We start from the raw sequence: 22,918 nt of genomic DNA, 5'->3' as shown, positions 1-22,918 counted from the left end.
TCGAATTTTTCGGTTGGTAGTTGTGATATTCCTTACATTACCGAAAATTAATACTAATAATACCGTCCTGATTCAAACTTCGAACAGTCTTAAACTTCGAACACTTTACAATAAAAATCGAATTATTATAGCTAGTGTAATGAAAAGAATGGTTATCATATACCATTTCTTTTCTTGGAATATTCTTCACCCAATGATATATAGGTCTTTAGTGTAGGGCCACCTCCAGGGAATCAGCATGCGTTGAAAAAAGTGACAGTCAGTATCCAGAAACTTTGCCTATCTATCTCTTAGCGATTATGTTGAAATGTTCGGAATTTGAATCAAATCCGATTTTTGAATTCTCCTTGTTTTCATGTACAAAACGTGTTTAAACCAATATAAATAGCACTTAATTGCAGCAACTAAACCTGTAAGATCGATGAGTAAGTTTATTTTTCGTTGATGTTTTTTGGTGCAAGAAGTTACATCATGGCTAAAGTATTCGAAATTTGATGCAGTACGGTATGTAATGAGAAAAAAAGAATACTGAAAAAACCTGGATATATCAGGTAATTATATTTGTGTTAAAGTTGATTATACAAACCGCTAATCAGTGGCGTTGACAGGGAAAACGGAGGGTGCGACTGTACGCTTATGGGGTGTAAAAAGAATCGGATACTAATGCTCACTTCAAACTATTTTAGGATGAAATTTATTCACTTCTGTTCGAGCGTCTTGATAGAAAAATTTTCACAACACTTTTTCACTTTTTATTCACTTTCACTATTTAAAAGTGATAGAAATAAATAGTGAAAGTGGATAAAAAGTGAAAAAGTGTTGTATTTTAGGATGGCTGTGATGCAATCTCACCTGAACAGCCTGTAGACTTGTATACAGATTTCTAACTTCTGAGCAACTATGATTTTTGAATAACTATATCGTTGTCCTTCGGTTTTTAAATAAAGGATTAAAACCACTGGGAATCTATTGAATGACAATGGGACACCATAAAAATTTTCAATAGCAAGAGATGGCGCTGTTCCAGAAGTAGTAGAATTAAAAATTTCTCCAAGTATTTTGCTCATTGACCAGCAAAACAGCTATCAGTTGCCTTCTTTACATCTTATTCTAATTTTCTATTACTCATTTCTACTGAACGCAGTCTATTTTCATTAAAAAAACATGTGTTTTATATAACTTCAGTGCGTTTTACTATCATTCATCAGCCCGTGATGTTGATTTTGACAAATATTCAAAATTAGAGCTAGAGCCGTGGGGTAGAAAGCAGATGCGCACAGTACTCATTAGTGTGGATCAAGGTTGCAAAAAGAAGGTCTTCTCAAGCGGAGTCACCAGTAATCGACTTTCGATAAGTTTAGGATTTTTGATGCCTTAAATCATACTTAAATGGAATCAATGAAATTTTGTTCCGGCTCTGTGCTATCAAGTTTTTTTCCATTTCCACATAACGATGGACCACTTTAATACTCATAACCAAGCAACGACATCTAGTACAGATGTGATTGGAATAATCGATAGTGGCTATAGCTTTTAATTAGCAGAGATTAGCGGCGGGTACATGGTACATGGGCGAACATTCAATCACAGAGAACAGACGTTCATCTTATTTTCAAAGGATGTGTAAAAACTTGCAACCGTCATTTAACCGTAAGTGGTAATGCTCCCGCTATGCGGCACTCGCGTCTCTGATAAACCAAGTACTGATATCGATAAAATATCGATATGGCCATATTTATGCAGTGCAACTGGGGCACCAATTTTCATTTTTTTTATATGAACATGAATGTCTGTTCTCTGTGATTCAATCAATACCATCCCGTGGCTGAAAACCACCTTAATAAAGACATACAAAAAAAAAAAGCTATCGAATTAATTTCTTTTTTATTTCCGTAAAATTGTTATGAACCACACAAAAAACGATTCATCACCTCTCCCTTGTCCTTACTCAAATGCGAAACATACAAGACAACAATTACAGTTACTCATACTTCCTAATACCTACAAATGTTTCTTCGTCGGAAGAATTGATAACCTGTTTTCTTCATGGCGTTTCACCTGACTGCCACTGCTTTTGCTCTATTGGTTGTGTATAGCTTCGAATGTTTCTCTCTTCCTCTCTACGGTGGACATTAGTTGACTAGAATTAGCGATTAGTGACGAATAGTGTTCACCGATCAGAGCTGCTAGAACGGAATGAATGATGCTCACATGGTGATAAGAAATGGCTAAGCTTAGAATATATTTACAAAGTTGTTTCTAAATAGGCTAATATCATCATATTTGTTGCGCTGCTGTTGATAGTGGTGATATTCCTCGAAGTAGGACAATTGATGATGATGGTGATGATGGTGGGATGCTGCTGCGAATGGTTTAAAGTTAAACGTGTTGTACGGAGAAGCAGCGGTCACATTATTGCTGACCGCACTGCCACCGGGTACCGGAAAAGAGATGGCGCTGGGATAACTCGAAGCAGTGGTCGACGGTGTTTGTCCTGTTGTTGTCGCACAAGCTTCTGCCATGTTCGTCAGTGTTGACGTCGTGCGGCTGTAGTGGTGGTGGGCGTTGTTCTGTGCTGGAGTGTATGGATGACCATAGATTCCGGGCGGATGATGCTGTGAAGATGGCTGCGGCATTTGTTTTTGTTGTCATGTTACCAGCGCTTGTCCGTTGGTTCCATGCACACGCATGTGCCGGTTCAAGTTACCGGACTGAGAAAATCTGTGAAAAAGAAATCGATTTCAAGATAAACTTGGTCTATAGAAAGCTTGGCTTCAGTAGCCTTTTAGCATAATTTAGTGCAATCAATGCTTCTAGTAATTAGTCTCACCTCAACAAGCACAACTTGCACTGGTAAGGTTTTTCCCCGCTGTGTATTCGTAAATGCTTGGTAAGTGTTGAGCTATCGCTGAATGCCTTCTTGCACGCACGGCACCGATATGGCCGTTCGCCAGAGTGAGTGCGCATGTGCGTCGTCACACTGCTGCTCTGCGAAAACCGCCTATCGCAAATGGGACACCGGAACGGTTTCTGGCCTGTGTGGGTTCGAATGTGGGCAGCCAAATTCGCCGCCTGACTGAAGCTCTTGCTACAGTCCGAACAACGGTATGGCCGTTCGCCGGAGTGCGTTCGAAGGTGCGTTTTGAGCGTACTGGGACGGGCATATGTTTTTCCACATAACCGACACAGGTTGGGTTTGTTGTCCCCAGTTTGACCGTCGCTACCACTGCCGTCCTCTTCCTCAAAGGTTAGGCCTAGAGATTTCTCAGTTTTCATTTTGAGCTGAAAATCGGTTTGTTCAAATTCTTGGGGGCTCTTTGGCGGAGAATAGTCCGTACCTGACTGGTAGTACGTTTTTGGATGATGTGACTGAAGACTGGAGCTTTTAGAAGATTCCAATATCGGCGATAAATTCTGTGTTTGATTTTGCGGCCTAAAGTCCGCTGTGAACGAATAAGTAGCACCAGCCGGATACGGCACCGGACTAAGCAGCGGGGGATAAAGTACGTTGACCGAAGACGACGGCGTTTGATGTCCCCACTGCATCTGGGGACACTGCATTGGCATAGATCCCTCCGCACCGTAACCATGCATGGTCATGTTCATGCTTACGTTCACGCTCATGCTTGGGTATATTGGCGTCGAATGTTGTGCACAGGACGATTCGTAGTAGTTCGAAGGATACGCAGATCCACTTTGAGATTGAGCTTGACTGTAGTGCGAATTGTGATTGTGGTGACTAACGGGCGACAAGAGCATCGGTGGGTGCACAGTATAAGAGAGTGAAGCCTGCGGTGGAGCGAAGTTTGGCGATGGAGCTTGCATCGGTTGCGGATCCGGGCTCTGCTTTAGAACGGCATGCTTCAGAGAAAGTAGTACGTCCGCTACGTCGTGTGTTGGCCGTTCGGGCCTGCTGGTGGAGATAAGAATAAAGTTGCAAATTAATTTTTGTTGTCTTCATTCATTCCAACAATAATCCGGATGTTTTAAAATACAAGTACATTCAAAAGCTTCACGTCAACATTTCGTGAAGATCTATGTGGATATTTTCCATCCAATTTTTCACGTAAATGTAAACGTGATTTATCACTTGAGTACGCCATTACTGAATCAAGTACTTTTTAGGGTATTTATTATGTGAGATTTCATTAACGTTAAGTGGACTATTATGCCATCAATATAAAATGAAAAAACACACCGGAAATTCACGTAAATTTTTTCTTTTTGTTCTGCATCGTTACATAGGGTATCGGCTCTATTATCGTCAGGGGGTAAATGATATCCAAGATCGTTAATTTCTTGCATGATGGTTCTTCATAATGTAGAGTACCTCTCTGCAAAATATTAGTTCTCTATGACTTCATTAACCCCCCGGACGATAATTGGTAAAGCCTGACGATAATAGAGCCGATACCCTTTATATATCAAAAGATATTCACATTTTACTTGTCGCAGTTGCAACGTCTCGTTCTCAAGAAACACGCGACGTGAAAATCAAGTTCTCACACACCATCTATTAATCTATTAGAAAACCGCTTACGATACTATCAACCATGTAGACCGCACCATGGAAAGCTATGTACGAAAATGGTTTCCTTGGGAAACTAACAAGACCGATCAAGGAGGCCACGATGGATGGTGTACAGTGTTAGAAGATTTCGGGTGCGTTATCAATAGGGATACCATCCGTCCTGATTGAGCAGGACATGTCGTGATTTTGAGACCCGCTTGGAGCGTCCTGATTTATTTTTCATATTTTGGCATTTGTCCTGATTTTTCTGAATGATGCCGGATGTTCAGAAATGCTGAAGATTGTTCAGTACTTTTACTTTGACTCCGGAACGAAACGGACTTATTTCGAACGATTTTTTTTCTTTTGTTGAATTTTGTCAAGAGAAATTGTCTAGTCGTTGCAATCGTCACCCATCTGACTTTTGGGTCCTAGCTTTGTACGCACCATAATGGCGGTCGCTATAATGCGTTTTTGTAATATGCGAACCTCTCTGCTTACGCCAGTTTTGGGATTTCAGAGGAATTGACAACACAAATGTTGCCAGATTTATTTCTCTATTGATAAAATATGTGAAGACTTCAAATTGAAGTGAGTAGAGTTGTCAAAAGGGTGGGTGTTTTTTTACAAACTTTGCATTACGCGTCCGCCATTATGGCGCGTAAAATGCTGAATACCAGTTTTTATATATCATTTGAAAAAGCCGCTTTTTCTGAGCAAAACGTGATTTTTAGAAAATGTTTATCGTTTTTTTTTCGATTTTAAAATGAAGAATAAAAATTGCTCGGTGACATTTCGTACATGTACGGTATATGAGAGAACTGTCATTTATGGTATTTCGAGCAGTTTGTTATTCTTCATTCAAAAATCGAAGAACATCGATATAGATTTTTTAAAAATCAAGTTTTTCTCAGAAAATTGCACTCGTTCAACTGATATATAAAAACCAGAAAACCTTGTAAAACATCAGGACATAATTTTGAACAGTTTACGTGTGCTGCATTTTTAGGTTTCTACTAACGCCTAATGAATCAAAGATGCAAAATTGGATCGTCCGAGAAATACTTTAAATAAATAAATGAGTGTTTTGGTGTATTTTGAAGTGCAAATTTTAAATTACTTGTTTTATTTATTGATACCTCAAAAAAAGAAAACATTGATTGTGTACTGGAAAAAGTTGTCCTGATTTTTAACCCCGATCAAATGGTAACCCTAGTTATCAAACCCGTTTGAAACACGCAAGAGACTTTGACAAGGCGGCCTACTGTCCAACATTGCGCTTGAAGGTGTTATGAAACGTGTGGCCATTAACATGTGGAGCGCGACCCTCAATAAATTCAGCCAGTTCCACTGCTTCGAGAGGCGCGCAACGGGCTAGGTAGTTGGACCAAGTGAAAGAAGTGAAGAACGCTCAAGAAACTGAAGACAAGCTGCCATGAACCGAGTTTGTTAGCGTCTTACGCTTCAGGTTTGCCCAGAAATTCTCGATAGGTCGTCCATCACCACCACGTCGCAATTCGCCGGGAAAATCGACTTGACCATCTTGTCCAGCCGCTGCCGATGCATCATTGTCTGCAGCTCCGAAACCAGTGGACGGGACTGCAGCTTTCTGACATGTATGTCCATGTTCGCCAGGTACTTTTTCACTGTTTTGCCGGTTGCATCGACTTCCCGGCCAAGCGCAGGTCTTACTCTTCAGCATCTTTTGGAGCTTCTTGTCGGCCAGGGTGCTCTGATTGTTGTCCAAAAGTGCCAAAATGTTATAGATGCCGGAACGGGCACACCTGCCGTCCACAAACGGCCGCACGATGTCCGTTTTTGACGCGCGGGGTAACCCTTTTTTGAACGCGCACACTTCTGAACGGAGTAGCTTCGTTGTTTTCGCCATAAAGATTCGAATTCGACTGATAGCTGTCAATTTTTTTTCTGCTCATGCTCACTCATGGGTTACTACGATCGATGCTGAATGGGTAGTTTCGTCAGTGCATGTGAAACTAAACCCACGGCAATTTTTGTCCATTTTTTGAAATGCAAACTTTTGGTGAGGATCTTCGGCGCAGGTATGGTGTATGAAGGCGAAGAATGAACCACGAACTGGCGCAACTCTATGAGGGGTGAAACATGTTGTAAGAATGCCGGACAACTATCTCCCAAAAATGTGTTCGTCTCGAGTCCGGCTGATACAAGACGTAGAAGCGCGCAACGAGCTAGATGGTTGGACCAAGTGGAGGAAGTAGAGAACGCTCAAGAAACTGAAGACAAACTGCCATTGACCGGGTTTGGTGGCGTAACATTGTGACGTAGGTGAAATCCTGAAGGATATTTCACCAAGAAAGTAAATCTCACGAAGAACATACGGCCTACGTGATTTTTCACGTAGTTTTGAAGTGAAAATTATTTTGAGTGTAGATAACAGGTATTATCTCTCAGATGTTCTCGAGGTATGATGCTGGCCTAACAAGCCAGTCGTCGTAGGTTCGTATCTCGGCTCGGGAGAGACTGTTAGTGTCAGTAGGATCGTAGCGCTAGCCCCGCAATTGTCCTGTACACCAAACAGTCGGCTGCGAAGTCTGTGTTAAAAAAAGAGAAGGTTCCAAGTTACAAATCGGAATGTAGCACCAAGGCTTTGCTTTGTACGTGTAAGTGAAATGGTGAGTTAGGCAATCGAGTTCAGGTCTTTCCGTGGGCCAAACGTCGATTCAGATCATTTTCTCGTGGTTCGCAAGATTCGCGCCCGGCTGATCAACTTATTTAAATCGGGATAGGCGAAAAGAAAACGTCTGGGCATCCGGACGTTATCAACGGAAGGAGTTGTTACAGCGTACACTCGAAAAGTTGAAGGACGGATCGATGAATCAGCCGAAGTGGGCCTGAACGAACAGTGGAAGCACACTTCCGACGCGGTCAGTAAAACAGCGCTAAAGCTGAAAGGCATGACAGTGGGAATCACGTGTAGTGAGTGGTTCGACACTGAGTGGCTAGAGGTGACAAGGAATAAAACCGGAACTACACTAATACGTTAGTAGCAGTGAATCGCGTGATGCCTCCGATGCGGAAGTAACACTGGAAAGCTAGAACTACCGGAAAAAGGAACGTAATGACTATGATCGCACCCTCTAAGAGGCGAAGAGTCGCTTCACCAAGCACGACACGAGGAGCTTCTATAGAGCGATTAACGGAATCAGGAACCGGCCTGTTTTAGTTCCTACCATGTGTAATGGCAGGGAGGGGAAGCTGTTTACCGATAAATCGCAGGTGGTCAGGCGTTGGAAATAACGACTCGACAAGTTTCGAAACCACAACTTGCAGACAAATTATAACATCACTAAAGATTTAGAAGCGGCGTTCGATTCAGTGAAACGCAACGAGTTGTGGAAGATTATGCTTTAACATGGTTTCCCAACAAAACTGATTAAGGTGATATGTGCGGCTCTTGACCGTTTCACATCATGCGGGCGGGTTTTCGGATGCATTTGTGAAGTTTGATGGAGGTAAGAGGACGGCTCTCGAATTTGCTGTGCTTCATAGCCTTTGAAGGTGCTATACGAAAGGCAGGTGAGCAAAGGCGCGGCATTGTTATCGACGTTCAGAAGGAAAGCTACGAGAATTGGACTCTCTATAAACACTACCAAACCGAAGTACAGGTCGTACTCGATAATAGAATCACTAAAAATCATTCGAATTTCCAATCAACGAACCCAAAACAATCGTTTTCTTTTCTTATTTAACGTGTATAATACAGTGGTGTTGCCAGAAATTATTTTCTTAGGAAAAAGAGCTGAAGTTTTGAAAAGCAAAAATAAATTAATTAGCCATTGATTGATTTCACTCCACTTGGACATGCCCCAAACCGAAATGGTAACAAATATACCAAAAGGGATAAGGTTAAATTCATAAAAAAAATTAGAAACAAAAAAAAAAGAACAAATAATCGAATCCCAGATAATAGAGTCTCCAGATGATCGAGTCCGACCTGTACATGGTAACAAGCAGAGAGCGCACAGTGGCAGGTCTCTGAACAAAAGTCGGAATTACATATTATTACAATTTTGGGGTGGTGAACTCATTTCTGATGCCAGAAAATGTTTTTTTTTTTTCTTCACATAACATTTATTTGACACGGCACAAATACAATTTAATGTTTAACGGCGCCAATTATATCTGATGACTTAAAAACTAAAGCAAATTTTTTATCCTCGCTGCCGACTACGAGCTGAAATTAAGTCTAACTTAAAACTAGCATGGGATTTCCAATCAGTGTTTTGTTGTTCAATGGTCGTCTGATAATCGTCGAATGGCATGTATGGATTCGTTCTGCTGAGCCACGATGTCTTGAGTTGGGTCCTGGTTCTGTTGTGCGGGGTCTGGTTGCTGGTTTTGTGCTTAAGGTTCAAACGTGTTCTTGTCGTTTTGTTGGGTGTAGACGGAGGGGAACGGGACTAGACTGGGGCGTGGATGGATTTCAGGAAAACGTATATAAGGGACATGTAGGATAGGTCACGGCTCGCCAAGACATCACGAACAGGAACAGCCGGCTGTCTACCCTCGGCCTGCAGGGAAGCTATTAATTTAGACCTGGCGTCACGGTGTACAGGGCATGACCAAACCACATGCTCTATGTCGTGATAACCTTCACCACAGGCACAGATACCACTTTCCCCGAGCCCAACACGACGGAGGAGCGCGTCAAATCTATAGTGATTGGTCATAAGCCGGGACATCACGCAAATGAAATCCCGACCTACATCCAACCCCTTGAACCACGGGTTCGTCGATACTTTGGGGATTATGGAATGTAACCACCTTCCCAATTCCCCTCTGGTCCAAGCATTTTGCCAACTGATGATCGTATTCTGACGTACAAGTGCGAAAAATTCATTAAAGGCAATTGGTCTTTCATAAATATCACCGTTTGTTGCGCCCACCTTAGCCAAAGAGTCCGTCTTCTCATTACCCGGTATCGAGCAGTGAGAAGGGACCCACGCTAAGGTAATCTGAGTAGATTTTTCGGATAAAGCACTCAGATGTTCCCGTATTTTCCCCAGGAAATACGGAGAGTGCTTAACATCTTTCATCGATCGGAGAGCCTCAATGGAACTGAGACTGTCCGTAAAGATGAAATAATGGTCCGTGGGCATTTTTTCGATAATCCCTAGGGTGTACTGAATTGCAGCTAATTCTGCGACGTAAACAGAAGCAGGATTATCGAGCTTATGGGAGACGGTTAAATTGTTATTGAAGATACCGAAGCCAGTGGACCCATCAAGAAGTGATCCGTCAGTGTAGTACATATTGTCGCAGTTGATGTTTCGATATTTATTGGAAAAAATTTTAGGGATCTGCTGCACGCGTAAATGATCCGGGATTCCACGAGTTTCTTCTATCATGGATGTTTCGAAAAACACAGTAGAATCAGAAGTATTTGATAAGTCGACACGATTTGGAATATTCGAAGAAGGGTTAATCTTTTGGGACATGTGATTGAAATACAATGTCATAAAACGGGTTTGAGAATTAAGTTCGATTAACCTTTCAAAATTTTCAATCACGGGACGGTTCAAGACCTCACATTTGATTAGAATACGAGAAGACAGGCTCCAGAAGCGGTTTTTCAATGGTAGTACTCCAGCTAAAACCTCCAAACTCATCGTATGGGTCGACTGCATGCAACCTAAGGCGATACGCAAACAACGATATTGTATTCGCTCCAGTTTGATCAAATGTGTGTTTGCTGCGGAGCGGAAGCAGAAACACCCGTATTTAATAACAGACAATATCGTTGTTTGGTAAAGCCTTATAAGGTCTCCTGGATGGGCTCCCCACCATTGTCCGGTTATTGTACGAAGAAAATTCACTCTTTGTTGACATTTTTTCATCAGATACCTCACGTGACAACCCCAGGTGCCTTTAGAGTCGAACCAGACACCAAGATATTTGTGTACCAAAACCTGAGAAATCGTTTTACCCATTAATTGTGTTTGAAGCTGAGCAGGTTCATGCTTCCTAGAAAAAACTACTATCTCAGTCTTCTCCGGAGAGAATTCGATACCTAGCTGTAAAGCCCAAGCAGACAAATTGTCCAAGGTATCTTGCAATGGTCCTTGCAAATCGGCAGCTTTGGCTCCTGTAACAGAGATTACACTGTCGTCTGCAAGTTGTCTTATCGTGCATGAATTTGCCAGACATTCGTCGATGTCATTTACATAAAAGTTGTAAAGAAGGGGGCTTAAACATGAGCCCTGGGGAAGACCCATGTAGCTAATGCGAAAAGTTGCCAAATCGCCATGCGTAAAATGCATGTGCTTTTTGGACAACAAGTTGTGCAAAAAATTGTTCAAAATTGGAGAAAATCCTTGTCGGTGAAGTTTACCCGAAAGAATGTCAATAGAAACGGAATCAAAAGCCCCCTTAATGTCCAAGAACGCAGACGCCATTTGTTCTTTACGAGCATACGCCAGCTGAATATCTGTTGAAAGCAACGCAAGACAATCATTCGTCCCTTTGGCACGGCGGAAGCCAAATTGAGTTTCTGATAGTAGACCATTTGATTCGACCCAGTGGTCTAAACGACGGAGTATCATTTTTTCCATCAATTTCCGGATACAGGATAGCATTGCAATCGGCCTATAAGAGTTGTGATTAGAAGCTGGTTTCCCTGGTTTTTGGATGGCGATCACCTTCACTTGCCTCCAATCCTGCGGTACAATGTTTTGCTCCAGGAACTTATTGAACAAGTTCAACAAGCGCCTCTTGGCATTGCCGGGTAGATTCTTCAACAAGTTGAATTTGATTCTATCTAATCCAGGCGCGTTATTGTTACAGGACAGGAGGGCAACTGAAAGTTCTGCCATCGTAAAAGGTGATTCTATCGCGTCGTGGCCCGGAGACGCATCGCGAACAATATTTTGCTCAGGAACAGAGTCCGGACATACTTTCCTGGCAAAATCAAATATCCACCTACTTGAAGACTCCTCGCTTTCGTTGACCGTTACGCGATTCCGCATTCTTCGGGCTGTGTTCCAAAGAGTGCTCATCGATGTCTCCCTCGACGTCTCGTTCACGAACCGACGCCAATATCCACGTTTCTTTGCTTTAGCCAAGCTTTTAAGCTTGGTATCAAGCTCCGAATACCGTAAATAGTCGCCAGGTATACCTCCCGTCTGGTAGGCCTTAAACGCGTCGGATCTTTGCGTGTAGACATCGGAGCACTCTTGGTCCCACCACGGAGTGGGAGGCCGTTCTTTGATCGTTACGCCGGGATATTTCTTCGTTTGGGCTTGCAACGCGGCGTCGAGAATCAAGCCCGCGAGGAGGTTGTATTCTTCAAGTGGTGAATGATGTTGAATCGACTCGACCGCTTTTGAAATCATTTCCTCGTATAACTTCCAATCGACATTTCGTGTGAGGTCATACGGAATGTCAATTGGTCGCATGCGAGTTGACCCGTTAGTAATTGAAATAAGAATAGGCAGATGGTCGCTACCGTGAGGATCGAGGATTACCTTCCATGTGCAATCCAACCGTAGCGACGTCGAACATAAGGATAGATCCAAAGCGCTTGGGCGCGCTGGAGGTTTCGGGATACGTGTCATTTCACCGTTGTTTAAAATAGTCATGTCGAAGTCATCGCAAAGGTTATAGATTAAAGAGGAGCGGTTATCATTGTATGGGGAACCCCAAGCCACGCCATGAGAGTTGAAGTCTCCCAAAATCAAACGTGGCGAGGGAAGAAGTTCTATTAAATCAAAGAGCAGCCGTTGCCCAACCTGTGCTCTGGGGGGAATATATATTGAGGCAATACAAAGCTCTTTACCTTGTATTGTCATTTGACATGCGACAACTTCGATGCCTGGAATCGAGGGGAGGTTAATACGATAGAAAGAATAGCACTTTTTAATCCCTAAAAGTACTCCTCCATATGGGGTGTCTCGATCAAGGCGAATAATATTAAAATCATGGAAGTTGAGATCAATATTTGAAGTAAGCCAAGTTTCACAAAGGGAAAATGCATCGCATTTGTTTTTATTTATCAAAACTTTAAACGAATCAATTTTTGGTAAAATACTTCTACAATTCCACTGTAAGACAGAGATAGAATCCTTCATATACGCAGTTGAATTAGGCATCGAAGGATACAATCGCTGCAAGGAGAGGCCATTGGGCAGTCAACTGCTTCAAAAATGATCTAACTGTTGGGAGGAATGCTGTAAGAAAAATTTTAATTGGATCGGGTACATTGAAAGTTTCAAAAATCCAGTCCACAATGTCAGAAAATTTCACTAATCCAGAGTTTGTTTCATCAACTGGGAGTGTAAAAGGAGCAACTGGGGTTTTAGATGTTCCTGGCAGTGCTGGGAACTCCTTCTGGGACTTTAAATTTGCCAGCCCAGGAGGAGTTTGCTTCGGTTTTTCCGCAGCACTGTTTGGTTTGTTTGTAACCTTCATTTCACTTTGAGAAATCTTAGGACCTTTTCTGGGAAGTTTAGGAGAGGAAACACTTTTCCTCTTTCTAGACTCCCCAGGATTGGCGTAAGATGCTCCCGCTGGTGAATCGTCAGAATCGGTTTCCTCAGAGGGCAACAGATCGAAGGGGTTCGAAGTAACGGGAGAAGTGGTAACGGTCTTCTTCAGCATGTCAGCGTAGGAACGCTTTGAACGCTCTTTGAGAGACCGTTTTATTTTATCCCTGCGCTGCATGTACACCGCACATGTCGAGAGCTCATGCAGATTTTCTCCGCAGTGAATACACTTTTCAGCGTTAACACTGCAAGAATCTTCCGCATGAGACTCCCCACACTTGCCACAACGTGCCTTATTGCAGCAGTAGGCGGCTGTATGGCCTAACTGCTTGCAATTCAGGCAGTTCATGACGCGGGGCACGTAGAGCCTCACAGGGAGACGAACCCAGTGGATCGAGACGTGGCTTGGTAGTGCAGACCCGGCGAACGTAACTCGAAACGAGTCTGACGGAGTGTATACTGTTTTGCCACCGATGATCGATGCTGACCGCAATTGCTTGCAGTCGAGCACCTTTACTTCGGGACACGTTTTGTTCTTAAAGCACCCTTTGGCACTTTGCAGTATACACTCGACGGACAGACTCGAATCGGTTATGACACCGTCGATCTCCACGTCTCGTGCGGGTATGTAAACGCGATACTCGCGTGTGAAGAGCTCAGAGCAAGCTATATCGTTGGCCTCTTTCAGGTTACCGACCACGACACGGAGCTTGTTAGGCCGGACCTTGGAAATTTCGGTCACGCCCTTGTACTCCTTCGTCAGGTCTTTAGAAATCTGCAAGAGGTTCAACTTTTTCGATTTCGGTCCTGCCTTTGGCCGAAAATAAACAGTATAGCTGCCCTGGGCTCCGTCTGGGTAAAGCCTGGGGCGAGGGGGGACTGAAGAATGAACAGGGGAGGGGGTAACAGAAGGGTCAGGGTCAGAGGGGTTCGGGGATGGTGGCGCGGGAGGCGAGGGATCTACATCCATCGCGCTATGTTTAGCGCACTAGCGCTGACAAGAACACGTACCTTTTTATTTCTCCCTTCCAGTAAGGTTGGTTGTCCGATCGTTCGAAGTAGCAGCCGTTACAGCCAGCAGCACCAATACAGCAGCACCAAACAGCCACCAGCAGCGAGCCAGGTGTGAGATCACTCCACACAGCGATACGACTCGCTGACACTGATGGCTTCTTCTTTTTCCTCGTTTGTGTCTCGTCCACTGCTGTAGCACAATCCAGCCAGCAGCCAAATCGGCTTACGCACCAGCTGGCAGTCACGATGCGAAACAGTTGCACAAAGGAACGACCTTGAACCCGGATTTATTTCACTCGACCAGGCAAACAATGCCAACACTTGTTCACACGTCTTTTGTTTTATACTCTATCGGACCGATCACCAAACACGTCCAGTACTGATGCGTGTTCGGCACAGAATGACCAGAAAATGTTTAAAATATCAATTTACGCACCTAAAGTGCCGTTAGAACTTTTTCATGATCAGATTTTTTTTTCTAATCATGCTTAAAATTTTAATAAGTACCCAACAATTCAATCTCAGACATTTTTTTCTTATTGACGGATGATTGCTGGACTACAATGCTTTGAATAAAGCCTATGCCAAACTACATACACCCTTTTGGAAAAATATTTTTGAGTTTAAATTTTTTTTCCACGCGTGAAACCGTCGAATAAATTTTTGCGTGTTTTCAGATCATTTGGAGTTGCTTGATGGTAAAGCATAGTGTAACTATTTTTTTAGTTCTGAAAGGCGTTCTAGGGGTTCTTAACGCTAAATAATAAATTTTAATCTATTTCAGAAGTAACATTTAAATAACAACTAAAAAAAATCCGGATGACCATTTTTCAAAAAAAAAAAAAATAATAATAATAGAGTTTTCCAGTAGTCTCGTAAATCGAATGCTTTCAAAATTTATTACTCAAAATCCGTACATCATAAAGTCAAAACTAATATAATATTTGCTGTAAAATGCTCGCTTTAGTTTGTTATATTGTTCTTTTTTAAAAGGCCTCCGGAATACTTTTTATCTCCGAGTTGATGATAAATTGAAAAATATCTTGTCTTGTTAACGGTAAATGCCCTTATGTCAGACAAATAAGTATTTTGAGGGTGCTAATGAATAATAAGATTGATTTCTAAACGACTCATACAACAATGTGTAAAATATAAGAAAAATCATAAATCATATTGGCCAGCTTTAGGAAGTGATTGCACAAATAATTGGAATGATTTTTTCAACATAAATATCTGCTCTACTATACCTTTGTTGAGAGCTAAGTATCTACTTTGGTATTCATCGTTCTGCAATGCAATTTATAAGAAGATATCCTAGAAATATCGGAATTTTTACGAAGTACTAAAATCATATTTTGGCCCACCTTTATTTTTGAAACCGTATGTTGAAATATTGTGGACTAACTATATTTTCGATTTTCATCGATCTTTTTACAGTAGAAATAGTGGGTTTGACGGAAACATTCTTCTGCCATGAAGCTTTCGCAATATTAAGTATCGGAAAACACTCGAATTACATAGACTTACTGGTGTTGAACCATTAGAAGCTATGTCAAATAAAATTATTAACAATTTTCGACAAAAATCGTTGCAATCCTCAATTGCTACGATAAGCTCTCTTTATAGCCAATAAGTTAGCAATTAATTAGTTGTAAGTTTACTTCCCCTATTCTGACAAGTAGGTTTAAATCCCTACGAATATTAAGTCCTTATTGCGAAAGCAAACAAATCCTAACAATTAAAATTACAAATTTCTAACAGTGTTGAGAAGTCACTATTTGTGATTGGACACACATACTCATTATTTACTAATATTTATCATAAATACTTAAGCTTAAGCTTAAGTATCGGAAAATTCATAAAATCGGGCTTATAGCAGTTTTTCAGGCATTTGCAGTCAGCTTCAAATCATTGAATGTAACAAATTAAGAAACAACTGCTACAAGTTACTTCTTCGTTCAGCGCAAGTTACCGAATGGTAAACAAAGAGCTGTCAAAACTGGGCATGGCCAAAATATGTTCGCTTTATGTCGTTTTCGTTTTGGCGATGTAGCTACACTTTTTCCGGGCTATACTTTGCAGCTTCAAATGAAACATTTTCAGTGTCGTTGCATTTGTATGCGTAATAATGGGATAGCTGTTGATTCGTTTTGTTTTGGTCATTATCGCATTCGTCATTTTGTCTCGTTTCCATTTCATATGTCCATCTCGCAAATGTGCTGAAAAAAATTTGCCTGACACTTTACCACGTGGAACGAGAACCAAAACAAACCAGTTTTGACACATACGTGTGAATGTGTTGGTAACTTCCTACAATACACTCTGCTTTTTTTCGGGTGTCGTCAGGGACAGAAAAAGTGTAGTCAGAGACAGAAAAGGGTAGTCCGAAAAGTCAAATAAAACATTTACGGTGTCAAAAGTGTCGTTTGAGTGTAGCTACACCGCGAAAACGAAAACGACATTAGACAGAGAGTTATACATATTTCGGCCATGCCTCAAACTACTATTTTACCCTTTTTTCACTTGTTAGAGTATAAAAACTGTTTTTATGGTATTTTATTGATGTAACTACAACAATGAATCGTTTACAAAGCATACATATTTGTTACAATAGCTTTCGGAAGTTAAGTTGAGGATTACCACTTCCTTTTGACTTTGAGTTGACTCAGGCATGATTTTGAATATGTGTGAACAAAATTCAAAATAATGTTACCTAAAGTCAATACTTTACCGAAAACTTATGCTTCTTAGGTATGTTATTTCAATGATGTTGTTACATTGTTTTCTACTATTCATTGATTTCATCAAATAAAATGCGTAAAATGTTCACGGGTGGGCCAAAATACGTAGGTGGGTTAGAGACTAGAGTACACCCGTTACCCTATTTTAGAGTTTTAAAAATGCACCTGTGTCTGGCTAGATAAACCATTATTTATTTATTGTATGTTTAATTCAGAACAATGTAAAATATACACCGTATATAACCAAATTTACCAAACATCTTAATAGCACTCCAGGATTGCACTTACTTGTAGCTTGCCCCGCACGGCGAGAAAGGAAACAAACTTGGCAGCGGGTCGATGTCCAACGGTGGCAGTCCCGGAAATGTGCTCATATCTTCGCTCCAGTAATTGCCTAGATTTGTTTGTGAGCTGTTGTTATTGAACAGAGTAAATGAGGGAAACAAAATTAAGCATTACATAGTGGTTCCCATCAAAACAGTCTGTGTCATTCGAGTCACCAAGCCAACCAGCCACACAGCCAGTAATAGTCGTCAGCAAGGAGGCATGAAATCGATACTTACCCCCTTTAAAATGCGGTGACCAGTTTTTACGGGTATAGGAATAGATGAAAAAATGAAAGAAACATGGTCATGTTTGTCTGCTGCCATAATTATGTTCAACTGCAAATCGGCTGGCGAAGCAGTTCAGTTCTCACGATGCTGCACACGGCAACTTTCCAAGCGAAACGCTGTAAAGCAGGGAAACACAATCGGCAGATATTGGAGACATGTGGTTTTCATACATATATTCGAAACATCTTTACTCTGGGATACCAACTGTTCGAGTGTATGTACGAAAATGGTTTTACAATGTTTGACGGCCGATTGAGTGAAAATGGCGACTCTTCACATTTTCGATGCAAGCAATCGACTCGAGTTTGCGAAATTCGGCGACTACCGGAAAAGCCGGTAGAATCAGGAAATTGGTTTTTTGATCAGGGAAATCAAGGAAATTTGGATTTTTTTTAACGCAATTAGTCCCGAATTGAATACGACAATTCAATTTTGCAGATGAACACTTCAATTTTTGCCTTTGGCATTCCATAGCTCTTCAATTGCTCAGAATTTCTAACATTATACGAGCTAATACCTATGAATGTTATTCCACTGGAGCTGCTCTTCGAGACAGAAAAACATTCGGCATTGTTTGTTATAACTTCAAATTTTCTAATTTCCATAATTAAGATTTTCAAAAATAATTCAACTGATCGAATCAGAATTCCCAAGTTGGTTGATTTTCTGTCAGAGCAGGTGTGCCTCAAAATAGTTAATTAATAACACTGATCGGAAAAAAATGCCCCAGAGCTCAAATTGAGAAAAATACATAAAAGATTATAACTTTTTAACCCTTTCTGTGAATTTAAGAGCCCCTAGACATTTCGGATGTGCCTCAAGTCTTTAGAGATTTCAATAATGTTTTTCCGTAAGTATACAAAAACATGACGAACCAGGCACTTTGCGATCCTTGCGATGAACTTTCGAGGCGGCTAGGGGCCTCAAAATTCCCAGGAACAGTTGAATGTTAAGCTATTATATTTATTTTTGTTTGCAGTTTCAGCTCTACAACCTGTGTTGACCAGAATAATGTATAATGAAAAAAAAAAAAAAAAATTACAAACAATAGGGGTTCTGCTAACCTTGTCCAAACAAGGTTAGCAGAAAATTCGATTAAATATAAAATTCGATTAAACATCGGCAGTCAGCGATTTATCACAATCAGGAAAAACGTCATCACCAGCATTTTTGACAGTTTTCTGTACACAGTTTTTTTTTGAAAAATATTTGCAAGTAATGCTTGACTGTGTGTAATTATTTTGCAGTAAAAAAATAATGTAGTAGTTACGAAACTTGTAAGAAAATCTCGAGTAAAAGTTATGGTTCTATTTAAGCAATAATTACCAACAAGCTCAAGTCACTCCGTGTGCCTCGCTCATATCAACGGTATTTCTAAAAACGTGTGAATATCAAGAAAAAATCCGAACAACTTTTAAATTGGTCTACGATTTCGAAGTACTGCACAAATCGAAAAATCCTTTTCCACAAAATGAAGATCCACTTTTATATAACTGGTAACACGACCAGCCGATTCTGTCAAGTGACGCTTTGTTTGGAGAAAGGCGTTTTAAAATGAAGACCGTCGTAAATTGATTTTCGGAGGTAAACTCCACAAAAGTCCATTTGAATAGGTAGATAGACGTAAGATGTCTTCAACAAAGTTGTTTCTTTCAAAATGCGCTATAACCTTGCCGAACAAAGCGTTTTTCTATATTCCAAAATAAGAAAAGGAAATTCGTTTCCCACTGTTAAGTAGGTTAATCACAAAATTGCAACTCCTATAACATGGAGAATAATTAATGGAACAACTTTACTGAAAACGCTGCGGCTCTTAAATCATTTTTTTTTGGGTTAAAATAATTTCGATCACGTTTTTTTGTAATTTTGGAAACAGTGTGCATTGATGGCAGGTTTAAACTCGCCCGAGGAAAAATAGCTGTTTTATGGAGAAAGAGTTCATTTTCGGTAAGGTGAAAAAAACTCGTGGTCAAAGCCGGGGACGAGAGGTTGAGAGAGATCAAGAAAGAACCCGGATGCATATGAAAAAATAATGTGGATTGGCTTTTTAAGTGATCAATATGATTATTTAAAGCAAAAAATAAATGACGCAGAGATCATCAGGTCGTAAAATGTCAAAATGAAAGCGTCTCAAAATTTTTAATTATTTTATTCATTTCATTTTGAGTTCTCGTTAACAATACTATCTTGCTTTTAAACTTAAAATAAAAAATATTGGAAAATTACTTCACTTTAAAAAAAAATATTGAAAAATTATGTTGTTTTGAAACAATTGGGTTGCTTAGCTTTTCACGGATTTCTGATTTTTATATATCAGCTAGAAGAGTGTAATTTTCTTAGCAAATCGTGTTTTTTTTTTAAATTTTATATTATTGTCCTTCGATTTTGAAATGAAGAATAACAATCGCTCTAAATCGCTTGAATGACAGTTGATATATGGGCGATCTGTCATTGTAGTTATTTCGAGCAGATTTCGAGCAGTTTTGATTCGTGATTTAAAAATTAAAGGACAACGATGGAAAATTTTCGAAAATCACGTTTTGCTTAGAAAATTCAACTCTTTTAGTTGATATAAAAAACTGTTATAGCTAAACAACCTTATTGAACTCCAGTAGGTACTGTTTCATCTGTACGATTGTTTCGATGCAACTACATCAACGGAAAGTTCGGAAAACGGCATTATCACGAACAGTAGCCCGAACGACGAACATTAACTACTCGGTGTGGCTGGTTTGGCTTGGATAGGTCCATCAGCAGTGGGCAACGGTTTATTTGCATATTATTTTCGCAAGAGACATGTCTGTTTACTATCATTATATTTACCTGAGCGCACCGTTGTGGTCGAGACAGTTTCCGCAATCGATGAAATCCGATCCGGGCAGCCCCGGCAATGGTAAAGATGTGCTCTCCTGACAGTTAGAACAACCGCTCCCGCCGCAAGAAGATGGGCATTCCTGTGGTAGCAGTATGCAAAAAGATGATATTTATTATTCTCGATCAATGCACCGCAAAATTATGCTGTGTTATGTTTTGTAGAGAATTTACTTCGATTTGCTAGCACGGTGGAATATTTTTATGCTCGAAGTTAAACATAGTTAGTGGGGCCACTTAAGATAATATTTGTGCTTTTTAATACTAAAAAAAAAAAAAAAAAAAAAAACAGCAGCTGACGTTGCTTCCTTGTATCGATATAAGTAGGTATAGTTGATCAATAGTGCGTTGACAGTTGTAAGCAGCGTTGCCATTGTGCCAGATAAATCTGGATTTTGCCAGATTTTTGTTTGCGCGCCAGACAAACAGATAAACCTTAGAATCTGCCAGATATTTGTAAATGAGCCAGATATTTGCCAGATTTCATCCGCGTCGTCTTGCAAAAAGGTCATTACTGCGAGATGGGCCGCGCCTGCCCTTTATCTACCTACACCCGGCGAGAGCAAAAAAAAAGGTCATCACTTTCAATTCTGTCAGGAATTTTACCCAAAAATGAGTGACAGATTTTTGCCAGACTTTTTATTTTCGTTTTTGCCAGATTTTATCCGAAACTTAGTGGCAACGCTGGTTGTAAGCCAAAAAGAAGATTGAAATCTGGTCTTTGCTTATGAACTAAACTGTCAATTCATATTTATTTTCAAGTTGTGAGAGACTGAAGATATTTTGGATAGTTTCCATTTGATAAAACAGGAATTAAATAACGAAAGTGCATCACAGTTTATTATTGCGCTTTTGACGTAGAATTACGTCTAACGGTAACATTCTGAGCGGGTGTAAAATGAAAAGCTAATCATCGGAAGCGTCACGATAATTGTCCAATTTCACATGCCTGCAGTAATCGATTGTCAAATTAGTTACGCGTTCACTAAAATGCGGAAAATTGCCACTTCATGTAGGTACCTACTATAAATGTACATCCTCGTTTTGAATGCAGATTTCAACCAATCAGAGTTGCAAACTAGGCGAAATACCATCTAATATGGAGGTTTTCGGAACCGAAATGCCGGAATCAAAAGCAAATAGTATGCTCATTACTTTGTATCCGTGATTGTGTCCAAAATTTGGAATTTTACTCTTTTTTACGCTTTTTGCTCTACTTTACCGACCATGGATACTCCTAAGTATATCAATTCATAATTTCCTGGAGAAGTTTCAATAGTGATTATGAGAGGGACTTATATTGTCAGAAGAAAGTCACACTGAGGTATTATAGAATTCAGCGTGAGGGAACAGTAAGTGAGAAGTCCTTTCTGACTTCGAATGGCTTGATTCTACTTAGATTCGAACCATCGACTACTCGCTTATCAAAACCAGACTCTGTAATCCTGCGGCTACGCAGCTATCTGGTTACAGATTTATTTTTTACATACAGGGTGCGTCATAATTGTTGCAACAAGAAAGAGAGAGCCGGTAATCACGTTTTTGGCAAGTAAGAAGCAACTTTTGAATTAAAAATAATTTATTGAGTAGAAACAGTTTTAAAAAAAAAACAACAACTCATTCAATGTGTCCTTCTTTAGCTCTGATGACAGCTCGGAGACGCTTAGGATAAGACTCGCCGTTAAGATCTGGCGAGTTTGGAAGTCACTCATTCTTGGTGATGATAGAGGGAAAGTTGGACTTTCACCAGTCTTGAACGGTCATCTTTGTGTGAGCCGGGGCACCGTCTTGCATGAAGGTTCAGCTTTGATTGTTATTCGTTTTCTGGGCCCAACCCATCACATTCTTTTTCAAAATCACATCCTGGTACTTGGTAGTAATCATCATCGATTCTTACTCTTTTTTCGACGAAAAGCAGCTCGCTTCGCGAATCGGCGGTCACTCTAATATAAACCACCACAGAAACTGGGTGAGACCAGAGTCCATGTTTATAGTATACAGTCGCGCAAAGTTGAAACCAAAGGAACCAATTTAACGTCAAACAAGGGTACCAATCGAGCAATGTAAATAAACAAAGTGATAATGTTAGGAGTGGATGAAGAGTATTGTAATTGAGCATCATATAGAATGAGTTTTTCCGACGTTTCAACTACATATATGTAAACTGGTTCAGTGACATTTAACGAAGCATCACCGGTGTAATCTTTTAAAACTGTATACATTGTGGAGAATTTCAAAAACGCAAAAAACGGTACAAAAACTGTTTTGCCGGAACGATAAATTTTCTCTTTGCCCGACTCTATATAAACATAGACTTTGGGTGAGACAAGCGAAGGATCGTTCTTCCAACTGGATCAGCATCTCCTGATGTTCGTGCGAGCACTTGCCCATATTGCGGGTTTTGGGCTTACTTAACGGTAAAGAGTTACTCGTCGGTGAAGAGCGTCGTCAGGTGTTCGCGACGAATGGTCCGGGCAAGAAGATCCTTGCATTGCACGAGTGCGTCGGAAAGAGCCTGTTTTTTTCTGGTGTATGCATGAAAACAGTTGTTGTTGTTTTTAATTGTTTCTACTCAATTAATTTTTTTATTTATAAAACTTTCTCTTGCTTCCCAAAACATGCTTAATGGTCCTCTTCGGCATACCCTTT

The 22,918-nt window shown here is 40.5% G+C and overlaps 1 protein-coding gene across 4 annotated transcripts in view; it reads right to left on the bottom strand.

Annotated features, from left to right (window-relative positions):
• Positions 1-1,867: 1,867 nt before the first annotated feature.
• LOC129718169 (protein glass) overlaps positions 1,868-22,918 on the bottom strand; it is a 34,462-nt gene continuing 13,411 nt past the window's right edge. For 2 of the 4 annotated variants that reach the window (XM_055668624.1, XM_055668628.1), the window contains 4 exons: positions 20,222-20,352; positions 17,073-17,195; positions 2,831-3,913; positions 1,868-2,721 (listed from right to left, as the gene is read on the bottom strand). In XM_055668624.1, the coding sequence (XP_055524599.1) occupies positions 2,649-2,721; positions 2,831-3,913; positions 17,073-17,195; positions 20,222-20,352 (1,410 nt within the window). In that variant the 3' untranslated portion in view covers positions 1,868-2,648. The remainder of the gene's footprint in view (positions 2,722-2,830; positions 3,914-17,072; positions 17,196-20,221; positions 20,353-22,918) is intronic. The other 2 variants (XR_008726819.1, XM_055668627.1) reach the window with 2 other exon arrangements.

Source organism: Wyeomyia smithii, chromosome 1 (assembly GCF_029784165.1).
Source record: "Wyeomyia smithii strain HCP4-BCI-WySm-NY-G18 chromosome 1, ASM2978416v1, whole genome shotgun sequence".
Classification (NCBI taxonomy): domain Eukaryota; kingdom Metazoa; phylum Arthropoda; class Insecta; order Diptera; family Culicidae; genus Wyeomyia; species Wyeomyia smithii.
The sequence above is the reverse complement of the archived record's forward strand: the minus strand, read 5'-3'. Positions and strand labels throughout refer to the sequence as shown.